The sequence below is a fragment of the Equus quagga genome, chromosome 10 (assembly GCF_021613505.1).
Source record: "Equus quagga isolate Etosha38 chromosome 10, UCLA_HA_Equagga_1.0, whole genome shotgun sequence".
In the NCBI taxonomy this organism is placed as follows: domain Eukaryota; kingdom Metazoa; phylum Chordata; class Mammalia; order Perissodactyla; family Equidae; genus Equus; species Equus quagga.
The window spans coordinates 28005127-28029903 of record NC_060276.1 but is presented as its reverse complement, the minus strand read 5'-3'; the positions used below and the strand labels follow the sequence as shown (position 1 = coordinate 28029903).

Here is a 24777-nt window from a genome sequence, read left to right as displayed (position 1 = left end):
AGTTGGTTCTATTACATTACCTCTCTTACTGAATGCCACCACCATCTGTCCACTCTCCAAAGCCAGAAATCTGGGCCTCATTCTAGATTATTCTTTTGTCTTCACATCCCCACACCAAGTCTCTACCAAGTCCTGTTGATTCTACCTACTCGATGTTTATCAAATCTATCTCCTCTTCCCTAGCTCCATACCTGATTTACCTCTAGGCCTTGATCTAATTGGTCCAATAGTCTCCTAATTGGTCTTCCCATTCTCCAGTCTACCTCCATACTATCTCAAAGTATCTTCGTCAAAGGCCAATCGGACATCAGTCTACTTCTTAAAACCTTTCAATGGCTCCACATCTGCGCATTCTATCAATCCCTCCACGATCTGGCTCCTGCTTACCTCTTCAGCTTCATCTCCCCTACTTTTCCCCTAACTCATGCCAAGCACTAGCCTAGGGGCACACCCAGGTATTGTGGGGCCTTAGGCGTGTGTGACTTGAAGGCCCTCCAAGATAGGTAATTCAATATGATGACTAAAAATTAGTTACAGGGCCTTGGAAGGGGCCTGTGCAAGTGAGAGCCCTGAAGCTTAAGCTTCGTTAGCTTCACAGTAACTCTGCCTCTGAACTAGCCAGAGAGAGCACGCTGCAGTTCCCCAGAATATACCATAATCATCCACATCTCTTTGCCTTTGTACAGCGGTTCTCCTGCCTGGAACGCCCTTCCCTTCCTTCCCTTGTCTGTCTGGCAAAATAGTTCATCCTGCAGGGGCCAGGTCAGGGGACACCTCTTCTGTGAAGGCCTCCCTGACCTCCCCACATGGAACTGACTGTTCTCTCCTTCGTATTCTCATTGTAACTTGTCCTTTACCTCTTTGTACCCTGTCCTTTACAGAGCATATCACACTTGATGGAACTGATTTGCTTAAAACCGGTCTTCACAAGGGCAGAGATAAAGTCATTCCTTTGTAGATTGTCAGAGCACAGGCGTACCTGGCACAAGGCAGGAGCTCAATGGAAAGGAGACCTCACCCTTGTATATCAGGAAGACAGCCTTCTTTTGGCAAAGCATGTGGAGTAGGACAGTTGCTGTAGACAGGGGCCCTGGGTGGAGGCGGGGCTTGTAAGGTATCTGCTGCCTGCCCACACCATTCTGAGAAGAGGTCCAGGCAGGACCCTTGTGGTGGGCCCCTCCCTGTGGCCTCCCACCAGCCTTTCTACCCTGCTGCCTTCCTTACCTGTCCTCCTTGTTGATCTGGTCCCCAAAGCCCACCGTGCTAACAATTGTGAGCTTTAGCCCCACGTTGCTCTCTTGGAGGTCATAGGTATTGGACCGGAGCTGGACACCCGGCTGTGTGTGAGTGGCCGGCTCTCCTTCAAACTTGGTGTTGAACAGGGTGTCCATGAGGGTAGACTTGCCCAAACCTGTCTCTCCTGAAAAGCAAAAAGATAAATTATGGTCCATTCGTACAATCACCATGCAGCTGTCACACATCATAGTTCAGGTGCATATTTATTGACATGGGAAAACGTACACAATAAGACACTAAGTGAGGAGCGTATAGAACTCTCCGGACTGTTTCATCTCAGTTAAGTGAGAAAGACTGAAAGGAACTGCACCCGTGTATTAGCAGTAGTCATCTCAGAATAGTAGAATTGGGGCAATTTTCCTTTTATTCTTCATATTTTTTTGTGTTACTTGAAAAGTGAGTATGCATTGCTTTTATAGTCAGGAAAAGAAACTACGTTACAGGCACTGACGGAGAGGCAGCCTTATGCCTAGAAGAAGACTGGTAGGAAACACAGTATCTCTGGTTGTCTCTGGGCGGTGGGGTTATGTGTGGTTTTCATTTCTTTATGCTTTTCTGTATTTTCCAAGTTTTCTGCGAGGAACATGCATAGCTTTTGTAATAAAAATTAATGGGCTATTTTAAATTTTAAAAGAAAGGGACAGCAGGCCCCCTGTCAAATAAATATCCTCTCCTCTGATCCCCACCTCACTCCCTGCCAGGCCCAGACAGAGCTCTGCAGATGCCAGGATGCGTATCCCAGTGGGGAGACCATTTTTAGCTAATGAGGAGGGAATTTAGCAGGCCACCAATTACTCTTCCCCTTAAATTTCAAACAAACCAGTCATTTGTTTGTTTAGCTAACAGGCTACAGGATACTAATAAATTAAACCACTGGAATTTTGAAAATTGACCTTCACCCCGGGGAGACAGTGGAGGAAGGGCTGTGAGGGACTGGTAAAGGTTTTTGAGATTATTCCTGGGAGACCCAAGGGATGTCAAGCCACTGCCAGGAGCCAAGGAGTCTTCAGGGAATGGGACTTGGGAGGGAAATTGGTGGCATGGGAGTCAAGCAAGAATCTGATATGAGGCCACAAACTGGGCTGAGCACTACAGACGCTTATAATCTCCATGGATCCAGACTGTATTTCGTCCCCACCCCCACCCCAAGTGATTCAGAAATACCAGGAATAGAAGATGCAGCAGCTAAGTACCCTGGACCGCCCTTTGAAGACCGAGGCTACCCTGCTGTTCTGCTATCATCATCCCTCTTCCCCTCTCCCAACCCTTGAGATGTGAGCATTGACATGTCTTCCCAGTCAGGAGTGGGTTGGCACTGGGCAAATCCTGGCCTGGCAAACCCCGCTTTGTGACCGACAGCACACATCAGGCAAGGCATCCAGGGCTAAGGTTAGAGCTGCAGAACACATTACTACAAACAGTCTGTCTCCCCTCCAGCCTCTGGATGTGTCTGGCTTTGCATCTTCCATGCCTTTTTTATCCCGAATAATGAGCTATGGATGCAGAAGGTGATTTTTAAAATATCTGTCTATGATGAGAGCTTTCTGCGCATGGAGAGATTGCTGAGAGAGAGAGAACAAGGAAAACATTCAACTCAGCCTGGCTACTCCCCGCCCCCAGCCCCCACCCCCTGCCCAATTTCATAGCCAGGTCTGATTAACATGGTTGATTGCCAGGGTGCAGAGAAGTGGCTCCTCACACAGATCATGTTTCCAGCCAAGGTCTGCTATACCTATTAGCAGCAAAGATTCTCCCAGAAGAGGCCCCCATTTTCCTCCCTAAAGGAACAGGAAGTATTTGGGTCCCAAGAAAAATTTGGTGAGGTAGGGCCTTTGCCGTGGGAGGTGGCAGACTTGGCCGAGCGAGGGAATGTATCACCCTCCCCTCGCCCACGGTGGGAGGGCAGCTCGACTGCAAACGGGGCCAGCACCGCTGAGGCGGGAGCACAAGGGTGGCCCCCTCACCCTAACTCACCTTCCCTCTGGGTGCTGAGGTTCGGGCTACATTTTAGCCTGCCTTTGTATGTGCCTAAGGAGTTTTCCGAGTACATTCCCACCTCCACCCCCTCTTCTGTTCTGTGAGCTCCTTGCCCAATGCCCCGTGGCTCCTAGAAAGTGGTGGGCTGTCTCTGCGGCACCCAGAGCTAGCTCCTTGCCTCCCTGAGCCTAAGAATTCTCAGAGAGCAGGGGATGGGGCATCTTTCTGTGCTCCTCTGAGGGCCCAACACGAGGGTCACACAGAGGCCTCAGGAGCCGTACTATGAGAGGGGGCCCCGCCCTGTTTGCACAGCTGGAGAAATGGAGGCCAGGCATCAGGGCAGGGCACGGCCAGGCAGCAGAAAAAATGACCACGCGGATGCCTGCCAGCACAAACGGGCTGTGGAAATTAGATGCCCGATGATGAATGTCTGGAAGGAAAGAACCCGTGGGTGTCTAGGGAATCGTGATAAATGCAGCACGAGAAGAGGGCAGAAAATCCAGCAGGCTCCTCCCGTGGCTATCGAGGGCTCCCGTTCCAGTTTTCCATCAATGTGGAGCCTGGGGGACAGAGGGTGACCTCTCTCAACGGCTGGCACAGACCCAGCCTGAGCCTAGGATGCTGTCTCCCCTCACGCTGCCTTGGGCCCAGTATTGAGTTGGTGGTGGGGTGAGGGAGGGGGCAGCACATGTGGCCTAACTCGAATCAGGTCAGCAGATTCCACACCCCTGCAGGAAGGTGGGGACTTGGCAATTAGATTCCAGCAGGAAACCTGAGGAGTCCCGAGGGGTCAATTTCCCTCTTCTCTTCACTCCTCATAGTGGACAGCGGGGTTTCTTAACCCTTTGAAAGTCATCTCCACCAGCCGAGAAGGTTTCATCTCACTTTGCTTAATGTAGATAGTATTCTGGAAACACCAGAGGTTTTTTTTTTTTTTTTTTTTTTAAGATTTTATTTTTCCTTTTTCTCCCCAAAGCCCCCCAGTACACAGTTGGCTATTTTTAGTTGCGGGCCCTTCTAGTTGTGGCATGTGGGACGCCACCTCAGCATGGCCTGACGAGCGGTGCCATGTCCAGGCCCAGGATCCGAACCAGCGAAACCCTGGGCGGCCGAAGCGGGGCGCATGAACTTAACCACTCCGCCACGGGGCTGGCCCCTGGAAACATCAGAGTTTTAAAAAAATAATTTCATTTTAAGACATGTAACATGAATTATGCTTTTTCAAACTACACTCCCTGGGATAGTCCAGTGTTGACCTCTCCACTCTGAGATAAACACCACTGTAAGAAAGAAAAGCTTAGTCCTTTTCCTCATTTGCTGTTAACATTAGCATCCTCTGGCACCTTGTGCAATTAAGTCCTTGCAAGTGATGAAATGCAAAGTCTCAGTCAGGTTATCACTAAATGACTGTGTGACCTGAGCCATGCTCTTTGCCCTCTCTGAGCCGCAGTCTCCTTTTCCACAAAGTGAGCAGGTTAGAGTAATAAGAATAACTATCGCTCCTGGAGCACTTACGATGTGCCAGGCATCACTGTAAATACTTCACATATATTTCCTTATTTATTCCCCACAATAAGCCTGTGAGGGAGAAACTACTATTTGTCCTTAATTTACAGATGGGTTAACCAAAGCACTTCCTAGCTGTGTGAATGTGCCCCAGCTCCTCAGCCTCTCTGCACCTTACCTTCATCATCTACAAAGTGTGGACAAAGTATCTGGTCCAGGGTCACAAAGTAGTGAGTGGCAGAGCCAGCATTTGAATCCAGGCAGTCTGATGCTAGAGCCCATGCTTGTCACCAATATGTTCTGGTGCATCCCATAAGTGTGATCTGTTGGTTCATTCGGTCATTCAACAACTATTTACAAAGCCTCTAATAGGAGCCAGGCACGCTTTTAGGGGCCGGGATACAGCAATGAATAAGATAGCCACATGGAGCTCACAATCGCATGGAGCTAAAGTCGCTTCCGGCTCCAAATGTTGGAATAAACCAAGAGAAACATCTCTCAGTTCAACAAGGAGGTGTCCAAACGGAAACTCTCCAGGAACTCCAGTTGGCCAAGGGAGCCTATGGACAGGGACAGGTCCTGTCTGGCTCTGTGACCTTGCCCTCTTCTCCTTCCTGATGTTGTAGAGGCCTGGCCAACAGTTGTGTGCTGGAGCCAGCTCGCCCTGCTTCCTACAGCTCTTCCCAAGCCCATGTGCGGTGACGTCATGCTGGCAGCTTAAAACCAGCTATGGTGGAAGTAACGACACCCCACGGAGATCGGCAAATGCTAGTTTGCTGCATGGCAAGTTTTCTCCTGAGAGAGGATTGTGAGACACTGACCAGCACACCACTGCTGGCAGCGTGTCTTAGACAGGTGGACAGCTGCCTTTCCCGGAGATGGGGGGACAAGACAACTGAGCCCTGACCTTGATCGAATGCTAGCTGCCCTTCCCCTTCTCCCTTAGTGAGCCTCAATCCAGCGTCTCTTGTATATTTTTTTCCAAGTTCAACAGAGCCCAGAGCCCAGGAATCCTGAGCAGCTTCAAAGTAAATATTATCATTATGACCCTTTGTGCTCTTCACAGGCATTTCTGTTGCTGGCACATTCAGAGAGCTGAGTCTCTGTGGGGCTCTTTCCCAGCAGAACATTTGTACTGTTGGCTCTGGTGGTTCCTCTGAGGTCTCCTGTGCTGCATCTAGGATCATGAGATCCTAGCGATTCCCAAAGCTAAGGGACTAGTAGATGCTTTTTATGGGCGGAGGGGAACCTCGCCCCACTCAGTAATTATTGTCAACCCTAGAGAATCTGTTGGAGAGGAGTCATAATATGCTCACACCCGTGTGCCTAACCCTCTAAAAATAATCATTGTAGGTGCCATTTCTTGGTACCCTTACACACAAGTTGAACTCTGGATTCGTAAAAATTCTCTCTCCCAATCCCCACACACACACATGCATACAAGCACACATGCACAAATGCAGGTAGAGTGTTCACTCTGCTGGGCTAGGGACTATGATCAGCAGCCCAGCACCAAGACAAACAATAGTGTGATAAAAATATCCTAGGTCTCTGTTAATAGTCGAAGCAAGTGCTACCATAACTTTACACTTAAAATGCCCTATCAGAAAAGAACATATTCTATGCACAAACAGGATTGTTGTGTAACAGTCATTGAGGGAGCAAACCTGACAGTTATGCACAGGCGGTAGGCATGAAAGTGTGGTCACTGAAAGTCCTGTGAGAGAAAAAAATCACCTTCAGCAGACAAGCTATGGACCCACCGCTAAGTCAGCAACAGGACCCAGCCCCATGGCTGGGCTGAGATTGCAGCCTCAGAGCAACCCTAAATCACTCATGACCTTGGCCCAAATTGTGTGTTCTCTGCGTGAGCACAGCCAGAGAGCGGGATGCGAGTTGTAGGCTTTTTTGGATCAGGGATGGGGAATGTAATTAACCTGGTCCAGGCTGGTGCATCCAACGGTTGCACCTACAGGGCTAAGAGGGGAGATATTAGGGCAGCCATTTCCTGAAACTTGAAAAGTGGGGAAAGAAAGAGAGCCGGTGACTCCTTGGGGGTGAAAGGGCCTTCTCTCTTTCTATCCCTCCCCTCTTGAGTGGTCTGCCCCGGGCAATTGAGCTATTATTCATCCCAGCAGGGGCACACTTGAAGCAGTTGTAGCTGTGCAGTGCCTGGGTTGGAATTCAAAGATAGGGGGTTACTATTTCTCCCACTTTTTTTGCCTTGAGCTTGGCTTCATCTTCCTCTGGGCTCTAGGGAAGCCTGTGGTCTGTGCGTCCAATTTCCCTACACTTCTGCCCTCAGACAGCCATTCTGATTTACATGGCCTCCCTCCTAAAGCTTTACTAGCCCACTCAATTAGTTGAAAGGTTGCTTAGGGTGGGTCTGTCATTTCACTTCTCATCTCCTCAACTCCAGTACAGGTCATACGGAGTCGTGGGAAGAATGCCAAGGGAATCCAACGTGTTTCTGCGGAAATGTTTCGGTAATCAAATCTTATGTGAAATAAGTTGGCCATCAGCCAAAGATTGGAGAGATTTGGCAGTGCTAGTACTGGATGCGATAGCATTTGATCTTGATGTCACTCACCATGACTTCTATTTATTTTGTATCACTCTCCTAATAGCACCTCATCACAACCATGAGTAGACTTTTGGCATTTGAAGAATTAACAGCCTAGATCTGGACTCTAAGGCCTATGATGTATAATTCTGTGAAGCATATATTTTCATTTCGTAGGTTCCAAAGTTGGTGTGCGAGAGCGAGTCATTTAGCTAGTGAGTGAGCCTAGTTGACTGCCTGTAGTCCATATTTAGAAGTGGCTTTGTTATTTTCTACTCGTACTTGAGTGTGCAGTTTTTCTCCTACAGAAAGTGATCTAGAAAAGAGTGTTGGGGGGGGGCCAGCCCCGTGGCATAGTGGTTAAGTTCGGTGCACTCCACTTTGGTGGCCCAGGTTCACAGGTTTGGATCCTGAGCACAGAGCTACACCACTTGTCAGCCATGCTGTGGCAGCCACTCACATACAGAGAGGAGGAAGATTGGCACAGATGTTAGCTCAGGGCTAATCTTCCTCAAGCCAAAAAAAAAAAGAGGAAGACTGGCAATAGATATTAGCTCAGGGCTAATCTTCTTCAGAAAAAAAAAAAAGAGTGCTGGGGATGGAGGAGAAGAAAAAGTAAAGAATCCAAGAAAATGAATGACCTTACTTAGAAAACAAAACTTTAGGCCACATTAAAGAGAAAAATATCCAATTCGGTTGTTCAGATCCTCAACATGAATGATTCCCCACACACTCTATATAAAAATAAGAAAAGGCGATTAGCAAGTGCTTGAGTGTTCTAGCCAGCGTGAAAACTGACTTAATAAAGTCATAATAACAGTATTTATACAATCATTAAATTTTGGACGTGGATCACTGAAAATACGCAGGTATGCCTTACTGCAGAGTGAAAATTAGATACTATGATCACGTTTGCAAATTCGGGATTTTTCCTTAGGGTCTAAGGAGAGATTCTTAAAGAACGTCAAGGAACTGTCTTTCCTCATATTCTCTTGGTGCGTGACAGTTTCCAGAGTGCTTTTGTGTTCTCAAGAGATGTTGCTGGCAGCTTAGAGAAGTAGCGGGAGGGACAACGGGTCAGCCAGACCCGGGTGCCCGTCGTGGCTCTGCCTTGTATTCCGTGTTGCCTCAGGTAAGTTCCTTATCCTCCCACGTCTCTGGGTCTCCATCTGTTCCACGAGGCTACGGATGCTATTCGCTCTGCTCACTTCACAGAGTCCTGGTAAGGATCCAAACTGCTAATATAGGCAAGTGTTTAAGAAGTATAAAGAGTGGTTCCTGTGGGGCTAACTCATTCATTCATTCACAAACATTATTGAACTCTGCTGTGATTAGCATATTAGAGGTGACTAAAACGTGGCTTAGATGAGACTAAAGGTCCGGGCAGAGATATACTTAAGAGGAATAAAAGAACTTTGCACACAGCTGTGTGGGCCCTGCACTTGAGTTCAAACTGTACCAAGCACAGCAGGGCTGCAGAGGAAACAGACAGACCCAACCCACTGCCCACAGCTGGTGGGCAGGCATCTTTCCGCAGCCATCACCTCCCTCCAAATTCTGTCCTGGCTCCTATTTTCTGCAGCCAAAATGAGCTTGACGGCAGTAGCTGAGCCAGCCAGCTCCCTTACAAAATTTCCACTGGGTGTCACACAGCTCAGTTCCCCCAAGGTATGGTCTCATATTCTGGACTGGCCAGGGAAAAATGTAATCACAGCCAGCTGCTTAGAAAAACAAGCAGAGGGATAAAAGAAGGGGGGGTACACCTGCAAATAGATCAGAATGACACACTATTTAACCTAATTACCTGCAAAGCCACATCCAGTCATTAAGGATCCATATTCTTTAATAGAATTTCCTGCTATGGAAATACTCACCCACGCACAGGATGTTGAAGCAGAAGCCCTGGTTGACTGACTTATTCACCAGCTGGTCGGGCAAGCTGTCAAACCCCACATGTCCAGCCAGGGGGACAGTTCGGCAACCTTCACCCTAATTTGGAAGGAGAGGGAGGGGAGAAAATGAAATGTGCTTAAAAGCAATCCGAGTCTCACTTCTCCATCCAAATGCTGTCCATGCTGGGAAGTAACCCCCGCCCAGGCCCAGTGTCATTTCTTCCCTTAGCTACTCCCTGCTCCAAATCGAAAATGGCCGTCAGCTTAGAAATCATGGGTTCTTGGGTACAGGCATTCTCGGGGCTCCATAATAAATGTCGTCATAGTTCCAGACAGAGCAAACTACAGAGAGGACTTAGGAGGGGTGGGAGGGCGGGGTCAGGGCACGAGAACGCTGGTCCCAGAGGTTCACAGACTTGAGTTAACTCTTGACTCAATCACTTACACACTGGGTAACCTCTCAGAGACTCAGTTTCCTTCCACATCTATCATATGAGATAATATTACCCATCTTAGAGGTGCTTGGAAGACTCAAAAGAAATAACACATGTAAGGAGCTTAGCACAATGCCTGGTGCATGCATAAGTGTTCAGGAACTTTGAAAAGCAATTACTCCTCTCTCTAGGACATTGTGGGGACCTACAAAGGTGGCACAGTACAGAGGTTAAGAGAATAGGCCTTGAAATCAAGCAGGTCTGAGGGACCCACCTCCTCCACCTTCTGACCTCGGACAATTTATTTAACTTCTCAAAATGTCCCCATCTGTAAAATCGGAAGCTGCTTACTACCTCATAGGACCGGTGTGAGGATTAGACTGGATAATGCCGCTCAAGCACTGAGCACAGTGCCTAGCATGTGGTAAGCACGCCACAAACAGCAGCCGCTGTTCTTATTGCACTGTGAGGTTACCCTTCCACGCAGACCCCCAAAATAGCACGTGACACCATGGAACACTTGTGGCTCCTTCCAGCTAGAGAGCTGCCTCCACGCTTCCTCTGGTTCCCTTGTCTCCCTCAGGGTCAGCCAAGCCATTCACAGCTCTGGAAAGCAGAGGACTCTTCCTTCACGTGCAAGTTCCAAAGCTTCTTATTCTTAATGGTTTTACAAAATAGGGAGAACCTCAAACTGAGGCGGGCTTCCAAGGAGCCAAGGGGGAAACCCAAGGGGACTTGCATGTACTCAAGAAATGTGCTAACTGCCAATGGCCACAGGGGAGGGGAGAAGGGAAGAGAAGGGAAGCTGGAGACAGCCGAGCTAGACAAGAGGGGTGGGCTATGTAAGGAGCCTGAGTTTCTGTTGGATGGAGCTACACCAAGATTTCTGTAACCAGAAGGGTGCCGAGAGCAATCCAGGAAGGGCATGTCCGGAGGCCTGCGCTGGAATCCCAGGCTGTACTGGCAGGCAGCTCTTAGGCTGGACTGGATCTACTTTTCAACTAGGTCCATAATAAGGGTATACTTTCACACTGAGAGGGACTGGCTGGGTTGGTGGGGGAGCCTCTCAGCAGCTGACATTGTCAGAACTGGTTCCCAGAGAGCTGCTTCACCCAGCTTGGGGATCCCACTCCCATTGGTGTCATCAGATCCTCCAAGAGGGAGTGACAGGGCTAGGCTAGTGCCAGTGACTGCCATCTGGCAAGTTCATTACCCTCACACATCTCACCCCACACACTCCCAGTGGAGTATTCTTGACACACAACCATATGCTATCCTTCAGTCTGGGGCGGGGGGCGTATTCTGAGCCCCAGAGGGACATCTGAAGACAGCTTGGTTTCATGAGCAGCCACATCGCTCAGGGCTTGTTCTATAGTCACTCCTTTCTGATTCCCCTTCCCTCTTTCTCCTTTTTATTAAAGCAAATAAAGAAAGATTAAGTGTCCGACTGTTCATTCTTGGTCCTCAACACTGCAGGGGAGATTTAAGAGCCAATATGCTTTCTCAGTGGAGCCTCCTACGTACCAGGCGTCGGAAATTGGGAGGGACACAGAGTTGAGGTTTCCTGAGCCATATTTTATCGCCCGTGGCTGCCTCTTCCTGTCTCCAAATTCAGCACCATGAAACTTGAAGTGCTCCAAAGCCTCTGGTCCAAGTGCCAAGAGGAGAAGAAGGGAAATTTTCAAACTGAAGACAGTGGAGGGCAGTGGGGAGAATGCCACACTTTATTCTTGAAGATTTACTTCATTGTCAAAGGCTTACCAAGTATTTCCCATATGCACACTGTTATCTCCCACCTAGCACAGTGCTGTAAAGAGCTCTAAATAGCAGAAGAAAGAGTATGGGCTTTATTCCCTAGGCAATGGGTTTTGAGGGGATTTTGAGTGTTTTCAGCAAGGAGGGCCATGAGACAAGCAGGGTGCTTGCTTGATTGGAGGAGAGAGTAGGGGCAGGAAGACATATTAGAAGATGACTCCAACAATGTTGAACTGGCAGAGTGACATCCAGGTACTGTGACAATAAATGCTGGTTGAAGTGAACTGATCGGCCTTGGGACTCAGGAGAGAGGAACAAATTGGAGAGCCTTCCTAAAGAAGGGACGAGACTCAATGAGCGACTGGGCGGAGGGAGTGGGGGAGCAATCAAAGGTCTAAGGCTGCAAGGTCTAAGCCTGGGGACTTGGACTGACGGCACCAGGGACAGAAAGAGGGAAGCCAGGAAAGGGAACTTGTTTAGTTGGCAAGTCGAGGGGTCTGGTTTTAAATAGCTATTACTAAAAGAAATTACATTTATCAGGCTTTTTATTTTACAAAAGTAATCAATGTTCACTGTAGGAATTTTAGAAAATATGGAAAATTATAAAGGAGAAAATAAAAAATATTAGAGATAATCACTGTTAATATTTACGTATTTCCCTCCAGTCTGTATACCTTTTTTTAAATAACAAAATAGGGATAATCCTGTATATTCCTTTTCATAACCTGGCTCTATAACCTGATGTTTAATATAATAAGGATGTTTTCTTAAGTAATTAAGTATACTTCTAAAACATTATTTTTATTGGCCTCATAGCATTCCATTGTAGGAATTTACCACGTTTTCTTAATCAATCTTCCACTGCTAGACATTTAGCATGTTTCCAAGTTTTCAAACAATTAATTCTTGTTCTTGCAGGTTTGTGTGTGTTTTGATTATTTCCTTAAGTTAAGTTCTTAGAATTGAAGCCCACCAGGTCCAAAGGCACACACATTCGAAAGACTTTGATATACATTGAGAAATCACTCAACAGAGAGTAGTACAAATGTCTGTTTCCACCACCAATATGTGATAGTGTCTGTTTACCCATTCTCAGAGCACCACTGAGTTTCTGAGGCTTTTTAACCATTGTGAATTGAATCTTTGAAAAATAGCATCGTGTTACTAAATCTGCATTTTATTGGTAACGGTGAACTTTTTCTTTTTTGAGGAAGATTAGCCCTGAGCTAACATCTGCCACCAATCCTCCTCTTTTTGCTGAGGAAGACTGGCCCTGAGCTAACATCTGTGCCCGTCTTCCTCTATTTTATGTGTGGGACACTGCCACAGCATGGCTTGATGAGCAGTGTATAGGTCCACGCCTGTGATCCGAACCCACGAACCCTGGGCCACCAAAGCAGAACATGTAAACTTAACCACTATGCCACCAGGCTGACCCCAATGAACATTTTTTATTGCTCAACTATATATGTGTACTGTGTATATTCATACATATATGTAAGCTTCCTTTTCATGTCTTTGCCCATAATAGGTGTTTGTCTTTCTCTTCTGAATAAGCTAGTTTTGATTTTATGGTGAGATATCCAGGATAAGAAATCCAATAAGTACTTAGCAATATGGGATTGTAGGCTCAAGGAGAATTCAGGACTGGGATATAAATTTAGGAGTGAGGAGTATGAAGCTGGATGTGTTCTCCAAGAGAAAGTACACGGAGAAAAGAGCTAGATTGAATATAGGAAATGCCCACAAGTAAGGGATGGGAAGACAAAGAGGATTCTTCCAAGAGGGAGAAACGATCACAAAAATAAGAGATGGCCCAATGGTTTTCTATCGCCAGAGGCCAAGGCTGAAGTTAAGAAGAATTACAGAGAAATAGTCATTGATTGGGATTTGGTGAAGGTCGCGGATGACTTCTAGAATCCTTATTTCTTCTGTATATTTTCACCCAGTGTCCAATACGCCTAAATTAACTGGAAGGTTTGGCGACAGAGGACATGGGATCTGGTTAATGTGCTTTTCTCGCTAACCAAGATTTAAGCAGCAAACTTTTTGTCTTAAGGCTTGCAGTTGAGAAAGCTTCAAAAATGTATTTGTATATATAGTTCCTGCCTTAGGAAATCCTGTCTAGCAAGCACCATTCACTCTTGCTTTGATGTATTTTATAAGATGTCAAGGTCCTTATTGTGAATATCAGTCCTCATTATTCGGGACTAAATATGTAGAGGCAGAAAGTATAGGACATTGGACTGAATGTACACTGACCCCAGGACAATCTCTGGAATTTTCTTCCCCCCTCCCTCACTAAACCTCTGATATCTTATCTCTTTCCTCTTTATCCTTAAGGTGGCCTGATTAATTGAGGTCCTGATTACTTTGATTGCAGATAATTGAACGTTCCCTGGATTACAATGTGCACAAGAAGAGACGGAAGTGGCAACTTTGCCCAGCCGCTTCACACTAAAAACTCAAGTTATCCTCTTGAATAGCAGGTGGTGCCATGTTCAAGGCTTGAACTGAGATGCTAGAAAGGCCACAGTCCCCAAAACGTTAAATGGCCCACCTCCCGTAACCCTGCAACCTCCTCTCGCAATCTGTTCTCCAGAAACTCACACGTTTGCACGAGGATCCATGGACAAGGAAATTCATTACAGCATTGTTTATAATACTGAAAAACTAGGAAAAAACCTATATGTCTGAGAATAGGAAAATACTGACAAAATTATGGAACATGAATATTCTGGAATATTCTGCAGCCATTCAGAAGAATGTGGTAGGTCTAAATGTACTGAAGCGAATACCTCCAAGACATATCATAATGTAGAAAAAAGAAGTTGTAGGACAGTAAGTACAGTATGAGCCCATATATGCAAAAAAGCCCTCTGTATGTGTATTTGCACATCAATTCATGTGAGTGCATAGAAAGGGGACTGAAGAGACATCCACCAAACCAAGAGCTGTGGCCACCTCGGGGGAGAGGAATGGAAATAGGGGCTTACTCAGGGGGGTAGGCAGTATGCTTCTGTATTGTTTGATTCTTTTACAACATGAATGTATTCACACATTACCTGTGTAATTTAAAAACATTTTAATACAAGAAAAGAGAGTGCTCAGTCAGCTTTGCAGCAGAGGTAATTAGGATGCAGAGAGTCTGAGAGGAGCTAAAAGGAAGGCAAAACCAAAGAGTGCTCCTGAGAATTGGGAGAGCCCCCACTCTCCTCCCCAATTACATTTCCTGTTTTCTCCTCATCTGCAGTCACCTGCGGTTTTGAAATACGTTATACCACATTTCATATCACAGGCCGAAACACCACTCTCTTTCTCTTCCGCCTCCTCCCCTGAGGACACACCAATTTTGTTTTTTAATTGAATATTCGAAGGTTCATGTTATGAAGAACGCAGTTATGGCCATTCCAGCTGTGCATCTTTCTCCCACTGCTGTTATTCTGAAAACAAAGAGTCCCATAAGCACCCAAGTAGGCAAACCCTGTGCCCCGCTACCCACCCCCGCCCCTCTTCCAACCTTTGTGGTATAGTAAGCAACCAGTATTTGAGGCCTCCGGGAACTGAGGGTGCATTGTGTCAATGGAGAATTTCCTGTCTCCGTTTAAAACTGAGGTGGCTAAGTTAGCTGTCATTCTGAAGGACGCGACCAAAGCAAAATGTCTGGAACCCACTGCCGATGACTGGGCTTTCCCTAAACTTTTTCCTCTGGCCTTTGTACATAGAGGCTAGAAAGGACAGAAACGCTGAAATACGAGTCTCTCCAGTGGCCTCATGGGTCACTTACTGGTGGGGCTGATCTCTCTTTCCTTTTCTCCTTCCCTCTCTCCATCTCCATCCTCAGCCCTGGATACTGATCTCTGATAGACCCTGCAAATCTCCAGGATGATCAAAATCAATTAATAGTTCCATGATGCATGATAGATATTAAGCAGCTGCGAAAAATATTTTCTAAGAATATTTCATGGCATAGGAAAATGATCACCAAATACTGTTGGGCAAAAGACTAAACAAAACAAAACCCTGTGTATACAGGATCATCCCAATCATGGGAAAAAAGTAGATACGCATTTTTAAAAGTTGGCAAGAATATACACCAAAATGGAGACAATGGTGACTTCTGGCTGGAGGGGCTGGAGGTATTGTTTCTTTTCTGTATTTTCCGAATTTTCTACAATAGGCATATTTCACTTTTATAATCAGAATAAAAATGTTATGGTTTTAAAAGATTCTAGGATGGTACTCTCCTAGGCAGGAAAGTGGCCTCAGATATTTTAGCAAAATCTTCAACCACAATCAAAAAGGTGCTTTACATACATAATCAGAAAATTTGGTTAAGTATTCAGCTTTCAGGCAGTTTTATTGTACATGAAACATTTATTTTACCAATAATACAATAAAACCCTATTATTCTCCTTATTATAACATTATTATTATTATATATACATAACTTATTATTATACAGTGTAACTTATTATTATAAAGATTCATGTGAACCAGAACTCAAATCACATATCCTGAAATATGCAGCAGAGTCTTGATGGAACAATCAGGAGGCTGACGGCCCTATCGGCTGCCTCCAGCGTTGTCAAGGGAGTGGATGCCACTGTATTATCAGCCTTAAGGACCACAAAAGCGATGATAAATTCCCAGAGGTTAAAAAAAAAAAACCCTCCAATGTGCCGAACACATCAAATGTCAGGCTTTCCCTCGAGCTGATTAAGCCAGGCTAAGAAGACACTGACAGCAGCGGCAGAGCCCTGAACTGGGAGGGAGAAACTTGGGGGCCTTTCCAAGGAGAAAGAAAGCCTGCAAAAGCTGGCAGCACACCTCAGGGGCCCCAGAAATGCCCTCGGTGGGGGAGCAGATTAGGGACCCCAGGGAAGCACAGCAGTGCCCATCGCCACCGCACAGGGAGAAGGCCCATTTTCGGCAAATCCAATGGATGAAACTCCGGATTTTAATACACCAGATCAATTCCAGAGTGGCTTTTCATTCTATAAAAGGATTCACAGCAGGATTCCGTTAAATAGCCAGCTCTCCTCGTGCATTTAAAATGGGATTCAATAGACAAAAATTCAGCTGTCATGTACCTTTATAGGGAGACAATAGCTGCATACACCTACAGGAGCAGACGCTATCTGAAGGGTTGTTTCTCTTCTACTTACAGAGCCCCTGCTGAGCTAAAAGCACAGACTTGCCTTCTCTACAACTCTCTCCCCACCCAGCTCAAGAAGTCAAAGCAGGGAAGGGGTGGAGTTAAAGTCTGCCACCTCATTCGGGAGCAGAAGCAGGCAAGGACCTAAAAGAAATCAGGCTGGAGAATAAGGAAACAGAAGAACTGTACGTTAGAGCTGGAAACGCCCTTAAAGATCATTTAATCCAACCCGCTCGTTTTACGAAAGGGGAAACAGAGACTCAAAGAGAGGAAGTGACTTGTCCCGAGTCACAGAGTGATTTAGTGGCAGACAGGGGTGCTAGGATCCAAGGCCCTGTCAAGCAGACTGCCACTCTCAAATGGAAATGCTGACTCAAGTGGCAGATATATTTCTTTATGCTGCTAGAATTCCGGGGTATCAGGCTTGTGGCTTGATGCCAGCTGGACGGAGAAGAGTCACGGAACATGAGCCAGAAGCCTTTGAGCTCACCAAGGGGGCTCTGGCCCGTGGAAGGCAACTGAGGCAGTGATGCCATGGAGGGGCTTGTGTCCTTCCTCTGTGTTCTCTCTCCCACTTCCCTCTCTTCTGACTCTGGCCTAAGCCTCCGCCTGGCCAGCTGCCTAGCTCTGCTCAAGATCCCCAGGGTGGCCTAACCCAATAAGCCAGAGTCTAGGTAAAATACCTCCACCTCAGGCCAGGGGCGACCCTGCTCAGGGTGGATCAACTTTCCCACAAAATCCAGACAGATTCCCTTCAAGCCAGGCTCTTTAAACAGAGTTTTCTCAGTGTTCTGGCCATTGTTATCTCCACTCTGTTAAAAAAAAGAAAAAAGGTTTACTCACAGGCCTCTGGATGAATGCCCAACTGTCCTCTGGGGAGCCAGAGTTTGCCTCTGCCTCCATCTGGTCTTGTTTAAAGGGGATCTGAAAAAACCCAGTTCCTGCCTCAGCGCCAGTGTTCAGAGCTGGGGGCCTCGCTGTGAAAGGAAACCCAACACTACCTCACACCTCATCAAGACCGTGAAAGCAGAGTTCTGCTCCTGTTACCCCAGGGCCTTCATCAGGGGTCAGAGAGGGCCCTGGCAGGAGAAACCGGAGCCTTGAGCCTGTCCCTGAGAGGGCCTGCAAATCTTTTCCCCTCGTCACCTTTAAGGGAACGGAACGGATGACCCAACTCCAGGGCGAGAGCAGGCTGCCTAATTCAGCAGATGGCTGCCTCTAACGAGAAGACACTGAAGAAGAGGATACCACGATTTCTCACTCTCCGGAGCATGTGGCCTCTTTCCTCTGTGCAGGCAGCAGAGGAACCCACGGTTTCAAATCCCAAATCCTGCCAAACCGAGGAGGAAGGGTCTGTGTTTCTAATTTATTCTGCCCCCTCCTCCAGTTGTTACTTAAAATAATCCATCATTACATGGCTGCTGGCTCCAAGATTTTTATTTAAAGCAATGTGGGGAAAAAAAGAAACTCCGCACATAAGCCATGACTGCGCTCTCTGGGATTTAAGCTGAGAATCATTTTAACATCAGTCTTCAAAGCAGCCGAGTATATTTTTCTCTGACCCCCATGAGTGTGCTGGGTGCAGGGGGGAGTACAGTGAAAAGAGGGGTAAGAGGGGACAGGGCAGGATTGATATTTCTTAGAAACATCATGAAAAGGCCAAAGTTTTTAAAAAATATGAATCTGTGTCATCTGGTAGGTGTTTCATTGTCTCGTCTGCTGACCAGCAATAACACTTTGGACTAAGTCCCTTGGTCTCCCTGTGCCCATAAAATTAAGAGAACAATAACCCTTGTCCAGGAAGCTGTTGGGGAAAATGAAATCATACAGATGGAAGCATTTTGAGACAGTTGAAAGAAACATGTTACACTTATCCATGGCATTCTTTTTCTCTTTCTTTTCTCTCTCTCTTTCTTTTCTGAGTGTAGCTTTAATGTACATGCAATTAAAAGCCCCTCTCAATTGTTCATGCTAATGTGAAGCCACAGCTCTGATACTCCAGAAACCCAGGCAAGTCCAGAAATCAGCCTTATTTCGTTTTGGAATACCGTTTTCCAGGGGACTTATCTTTCTAATTAGTTTTGCTCAGGCAAATGCAACGGGTTTGCTCCCTCACAGCACACAAAGGGAGGGGCTGTGCTGGGTAGCAAAGCCAGCAATTAACAGAAAATTTACAGCAGAGACTCCACAAAGTAAATGCTATGCACAGGACAGCAGATCAAAATCTCATTATACTGTACAGACAAATCGCTCAGCTATAATGCAGTTTTGTAATAAGAACGCTGCCAACACTCGCCTTTCCAGGATTTAGGATATGAAGGGGAAGCGGGGCTTATTCCCGCCTCTCCTCTGGAAGCTCAGAGAGGGCAGTCTCGTGCGCCTTGGTCACTATATCCCCAACACCTGGCACACTGGCAGAGTCGGTGCCCAATAAACACATGTTGAAGGAATGAATGAAACTAAAAGTAAGTGAATTAACAAGTGAAATGTTCCAGCCCAGCAGCAGAAGTGAGCTCTCACCCATCTTCCTACCTACCCTGTCCCCCCGTGGAAGCCTTCAGGAAGCCTCTGGGTCACCCACCGCCCCCATCCACTGCTGGATTAGGTCCCCTCGTGATGGATTCTCACCGTAGGCAGTAGCTCTACCGTGCGCCACTTAACACAATGATAATTATACTATTACTTGTGTTTGCCTCCACTGCTAGATTACAAACTCCCTGAGGGAAGGGGCCACGTGCAATTGGGGGGGATGTTGTCATAGTTTCCCCAATTTCTTATTTTGAAAAGTCTCCAACACACAGAAAAGTTGGAAAATAGTACAATGATGATCCACGTACCCTCGATTTTGATTCAAGAATTTTTAATATATGGGGTCATGTAAGTTTTCTTCAGTGCTGCATCCCAGTAGAGCCATGGGCGAATACTGGGATTTTGCTCTCCCTGCTTGGGATGTAATATTGCTTTTAGTGTGAGGTGAGGGAGATGGCTGAGATGGGGAGCCTCAAGGGGAATCAAGAGTGAGTGCCATTTGATAGCAAGACCAGAGTGCAACCACCTGTGGGCAGTTGCCCTGAGACAATTGCTCCAGGCAAACCCCAGCTAGGACTATGTGAGCCCCTGCAAGCTCTTTCGTCAGGGAGAAAGACCTGGCTGTCACTGGAGGAAAGCATCATTGTCCACCTCATGGGGTTGGTTCAAGCCAAAATCAATGAGTGGTTCTTTCTATGGCACTTAAGGTCTGGACCTCAAAATGCAACATTTCAAGAAACAGCTCAATGCAAGAACCAGGAGATGCAGCCTCTGGGGTCTGCACTGTGCCTTGTTAGGTTGCCTTGGACAAGTCATGTAACCTCTAAGAGTATATATTAACAGCAATCCAAGCCACCTCACAAGCACGGGCTGTGGGTGGGAACATCCCAAGAATCTTCTATAGTTCTCTAATTATTTCAGTGTCCAAATTTGTCTCTCCAACTAGACTGTAAGCTTAAAAGCCAGGAACTATGTCTACTGCTTTTTTTTTTTTTTTGTATAGTTGACCAGGGCTAGCAATAGTGCCAGATACTTATCGGTCAACCAAATAAATATTTATGGACACAATGGAAAACTTGTTTTGTCCTGCAGAATCTTTGTGGTGTTCATTCAAATGGGATAGGACTGTATTATGTACACAAGAGCTGAACTTCCAAGTTGCATGCATGCCCAAATAAGGATCCTACCCAACAACTCTAAAGCCTGTTTTAGTCACTAATGATGTTACCTCACTAGCCAGAGTGACCCTCAACAGACTCTGAAAAGGACATCCCCCCAAAACACACACACACCAGAGCACTACTTGCATGGTAGCATGTCTCAGAGCTCATTAAAAAGAACTAAGCTAGGCACACTTAGGTGTGTTCTCCAGTCTGGTTTTCCCAAACCCTGGATACACGTTCCTTGGAAGAAACAAACAGCAACCAGATGTCCAAGGTCTCCTGAGTTAATTCCATCTTCCCCTGGTGAATTAAAACTTCTTGCAGACACAAAGGAGAGCAGAGAGACAAATGACACATAAACAAGAGCTTCACTGGCTGGGGAAGGGGGGCACGGAGAGTGACGTCAGTTTTCCCAGAAACCCATTTATCATGGTAACAAGGTCTCAAGTGCTTGGGCCGCTCTTTCAGCTTCAGAATCTGGCGTACAATTATGTTCTTCATCATAAAGTGTGGCAAGGCCAGAGAGAACAAACTGGAACCATGCAAAGCAGACCAAGTGGCCCTAAACCACCCCCACCCCTCCATCTGCAGAACAAAGGGGATCTCTGGGTTGCCCGACTTGTGCCTGAGGTGAAAGACAACCTTTTGGAATGTTCTTCTTTGCCACATCCACCCTGCAATCCTAATCAAGGCTAGGGGGACTGGTGAGAGACTATGGACAGGTCGATGCAAATTAATTAGCTGACAAAAAAATCATTAACATCCTTTGTGGTCACTAAGGATGGAATAAGTGTAATCCAGGAGACTAATTCCTCTACTTAAGCCTTGCCATCTCTAAAATGCAAGTAACGAGGAGCAGAAAAGCACTCTGGGAACCCTCAAAACACTAAAGCAATAAATATTACAGTGCCAATCTTGGGGAGAAGATAATTCTCTCAAGTTCCATTATCACAGAGCATTGTCTCCTATCTATTCCTGGTCCTTCCGCTCCTTCCATATCATGACTGCATAAAGAGCTCTGTGCTGGGGTCTGCAGGGGGTGTGGGAGCTTCCAAAGAAATCACCCTGCCCTTCCAAACAGGGACAAGAGGGTGGAATAAATTCATACATATCCTGTAGAGAAAACACTGCCGGATTCTGAACTCAGATTTCGAAAAAAAATCAATTTCAACTACACCATATACCTAGAGGCTATGTTTTTTTCTGCACTGGAATTGCATTGCATGGACTATTTCCCTAAACAAGTCAGTCACAAGGTTTAAAGACATTGTGAGTGTGTGCGTGTGTTTGTGTGCGCCTGTGTGTGGCTCAGAGATTTTCATCAAGTAGTATGTGGTGTCATGTGATTTGACCTACCTCTGCTTTTCTCTCCTTCCTCATCTCAGGGTGCTGGTAATTGTGGGCTTCTTAAAATCCCAGATAGCCATGGATGAATAGAAAGGCTAGATTGTTCCCCCAAATGGAATCATCCCCTCCCTTTGCAATCGAACTTCTGGTCTAAAAAAACAAACATGGAGCCTTAGGTCACTTCAATATGATTTCTCTGCACATCCCAGGCTGGAAAACTTCAGTTCTTTAAATGAAGATTTTTCTTTTCCAGAGTCGGTTGCCAACAAAAAGAGAGACGGTACCGCTTTTGCAAGCCTCACACTTATTTTCCTGAGTCCTCATAGAAAGAAGCCAGCTCCACAGGTTTTGGCACACAAGCCCAGCTTCACTGAACACGCACCCGCGATAGACCCCCAGAAGCCCGCAAAACCCCAGTCAGGTACTCAGAAAGATGCCAAAATACACAACCAGCCACCGACTGGCCAGCCAACTGCACCCCACACAGACGCACAAATGGGACCCAGAGGCACACAGCACATGCAGACACGCGGACACACACCATGAAAGTGAGCACACTCAGAGAAACAGGCGCACTCATCCAGGGTCACAGACAACCTGGGCGCCGCGGCCAGTCCGGGGAGGCACGAGTGCGCGCGCGTGCACTCATACGCAACACAGTGATACATACACAGACGCAGTCACATATGTAATGCATATGGAGAAGCCCTACCCCAGCCAGTCACCTCCCCGCCCCCCTCACCGCCCCCTGCCCCAGGCTAACCCGAGCCCCGCGCCCCTCTTCCTAAGGAGGCCCGGGTCCGGGCAGGCAGCTGTGCGCAGGGGCGCGGCCCCGCGGTCTGAGGAAGCGAGGCCAGGGTGCCGGGGACCCGGAGGGCTCGGCGGCTCGCGCGGCCATTCATTCGGCAACGCCCCAGCGACGGGACCGCAGCTGCAGCGAGGGAGGCGGCGGCGCTTACTGCAGCTCCCGGGCAAGGCGAGTTCAGCAGCCCGCCTGCAGCCTGGGCCAGGCCCCCACCCGGCCCCGCCGCCACCGTTCTCGGAGACAGGCTGCGGGACTGAGCCGCTGATCCCGGGAGCAGAAGTCTCGCCATGCCTTGGCTCCTGGATGCTGCCCACTGCCCTCCTCGCGGTCAGGTCCCCTCGGTCCTTCCCATGCCCCCAGCCCGGGCCCCGGCGCTGGCACCCAAGCCCCGCACTCACCACCTGGCGAGCTATATCGGTCGCTGCCATCGCTCCTGCGTCCGCCAGGGCTGCCACGGGCGCCGCTGCAACGGGAGCTACAGCACAGGAAACAGCGGAGCTCCTCCGACAAAGAGAAAGTGTTACACTTCGGGCGCGACCAAGTCCGGTGGGGGGAGGTGCTAGGGAGGGGCCCCCTCGCCGCTGCTCCAACCCCAACCTCCCTCTATCGTCCACCCCCTCGGAAGTGGGGTATGAGTAGGGGGCGGATTTAATACACCGCTTCCCCCTACCGGGAGCCCAGTTCCAGTTCTCCCTGCAACCTCAGGCGTAGGCCTTTGCGAAGGCGGGCGGGGGCTCCCCTTGGTGACCACGTCCTCTGCCCCCCCCCCCCGCCACTGGGCTCCGTGGTACGTCCCGACCTCTGCTGAATTGTCACACCCCCCTGCTCTCGCCTTACATCCCTGAGTCCCCAGACCCCCAAGGCTGGAAGGGAGCTCCCATCCCTCCCCCCTCCAGTGCACAGCTCAGCGCCTGAGCTCTGCAGTCCTCCTCACCCTCCTCCCCGCCTCCTGTACCCCCTCTTTCTCAACACCGAGATCTCAGGGTGCTTGGATGGGATCGCCCGCCGCTGAGTCTAGATGCTTCACCACACCTCCCCTCCCCCCGCCCCCATGACCCGGGAGTGCGCCGAGGCGGGAGGGGAGGAGCTGCGGCACCTGCCGCTCCACAGTGGAGCTTAGAAAGCGGACGGTTGGGGGGAGCCGCACTGCAGCCCCACAACTGAGCTGCGACATGCCGAGTCCGAGTCCAGCGGTCCTAAGACGAAACGCCCCTTCTGCCCTGGGATTTCCAATCCTCGGGTGCTGCGGGCTGTAATTTCGTGGAACCCAGCTCACTGCCCTTGGGTACTTAGTACAGGGAAACCCTGCGCCTCCTCTCCCCACCAAGCCCTAGATGCTCAGCGTGTGAGCGGAGGCTCAGACGACCCACCCCCTTCTGGTGCCGGGACCTCTGGGGAGTCTCAGAGGAGGGGCTTGCGGGGGAAGGCCCCCAGCTCTGCCGAGCGGGACAGTGGGGAGTGATGAGGAGCGGGCTCCGGCGGCTCCGTCCCGCCCCCTGATTTCCTCTTAACCTTCAGTCAGCCGGCGACTAGGCGGCTGGCGGTGCGCAGAGAGGGCGACGGGAACCTCTGAAGGCAGAGGCTGTGCCCGGCTGCTTTCCTTTTCCTCTTGGCCAACCGCCTCCGCAGGTCTTCTCCCTCGCCCTCGACACCTTTCCACCTCTCCAGCCCAGCCGCCTCCCACTCTGTCTCCCAGGAGTGGCCCCTTGCTAGCTCCCTGTGACGGGCGAACCCTGGCAGAACCTTGGCGGGACACTCCACTCCACTCCTCAAAAGGGCAGGCGCCCTGGTCTTGGAGAGGGACCCAGAGCCTCTAGTGGAGCCCGGGACCCAGGAGGAGGCAAGCCCGTGGGCAAAAGCCTGGCGGCAACCCGCAACGGGACCGAGATGGCGCGTGGGAGATGGCCCCGCAGCGGCCCAACGCAGGAGAGGCTGAGGGGGAGGCAGGAGAGAGGAAAGAAGAAAAACAGGAACCAGGAAGCCAGAGGGAGAAGGGACCCGACCCAGAGGCCGGGGCCTGGGGAGAAGGAGGGAAGGCAGAGAAACGGGGTGGACACAATGTGTGTTCTACTGTCTCAGGGAGTTCCTTATGTGTGGTGGGTACCTTGAGGACAAGGACTCCGCAAAATGCATCCCCAGTGCCTAGTCCGGGGAAGCGCCCAACTAAGCGTTCCTGAACAGGAGGGCAGAGGATTTGGATTGGGGCGGGGGGAGGGGGGCGGGAGAGGGGCGTAGAAGAAAAAAGAGAAACGAGGGGGTAGCAGTAGAGACAGTCATGAAGAGGCGAGCATTGGGGGTGCCCACTGTGTGTCCATCATTGTGCTGGAGACCCCAGAGACCCGGAAAGAGAAG

The 24777-nt window shown here is 48.5% G+C and overlaps 1 protein-coding gene across 6 annotated transcripts in view; it reads right to left on the bottom strand.

The window, feature by feature from the left end:
• The window catches only part of SEPTIN6 (septin 6), a 62312-nt gene extending 39130 nt beyond the window's left edge, over positions 1 to 23182 (bottom strand). For 3 of the 6 annotated variants that reach the window (XM_046673676.1, XM_046673674.1, XM_046673675.1), the window contains exons 1-3: positions 22824 to 23181; positions 9217 to 9331; positions 1225 to 1420 (exon numbers count right to left, since the gene is read on the bottom strand). In XM_046673676.1, coding sequence (XP_046529632.1) covers positions 1225 to 1420; positions 9217 to 9331; positions 22824 to 22853 — 341 coding nt within the window. In that variant the 5' untranslated portion in view covers positions 22854 to 23181. Of the gene's footprint in view, positions 1 to 1224; positions 1421 to 9216; positions 9332 to 22823 lie in introns of all 6 variants that reach the window. The other 3 variants (XM_046673673.1, XM_046673677.1, XM_046673671.1) reach the window with 2 other exon arrangements.
• Between the last annotated feature and the right edge of the window lie 1595 nt (positions 23183 to 24777).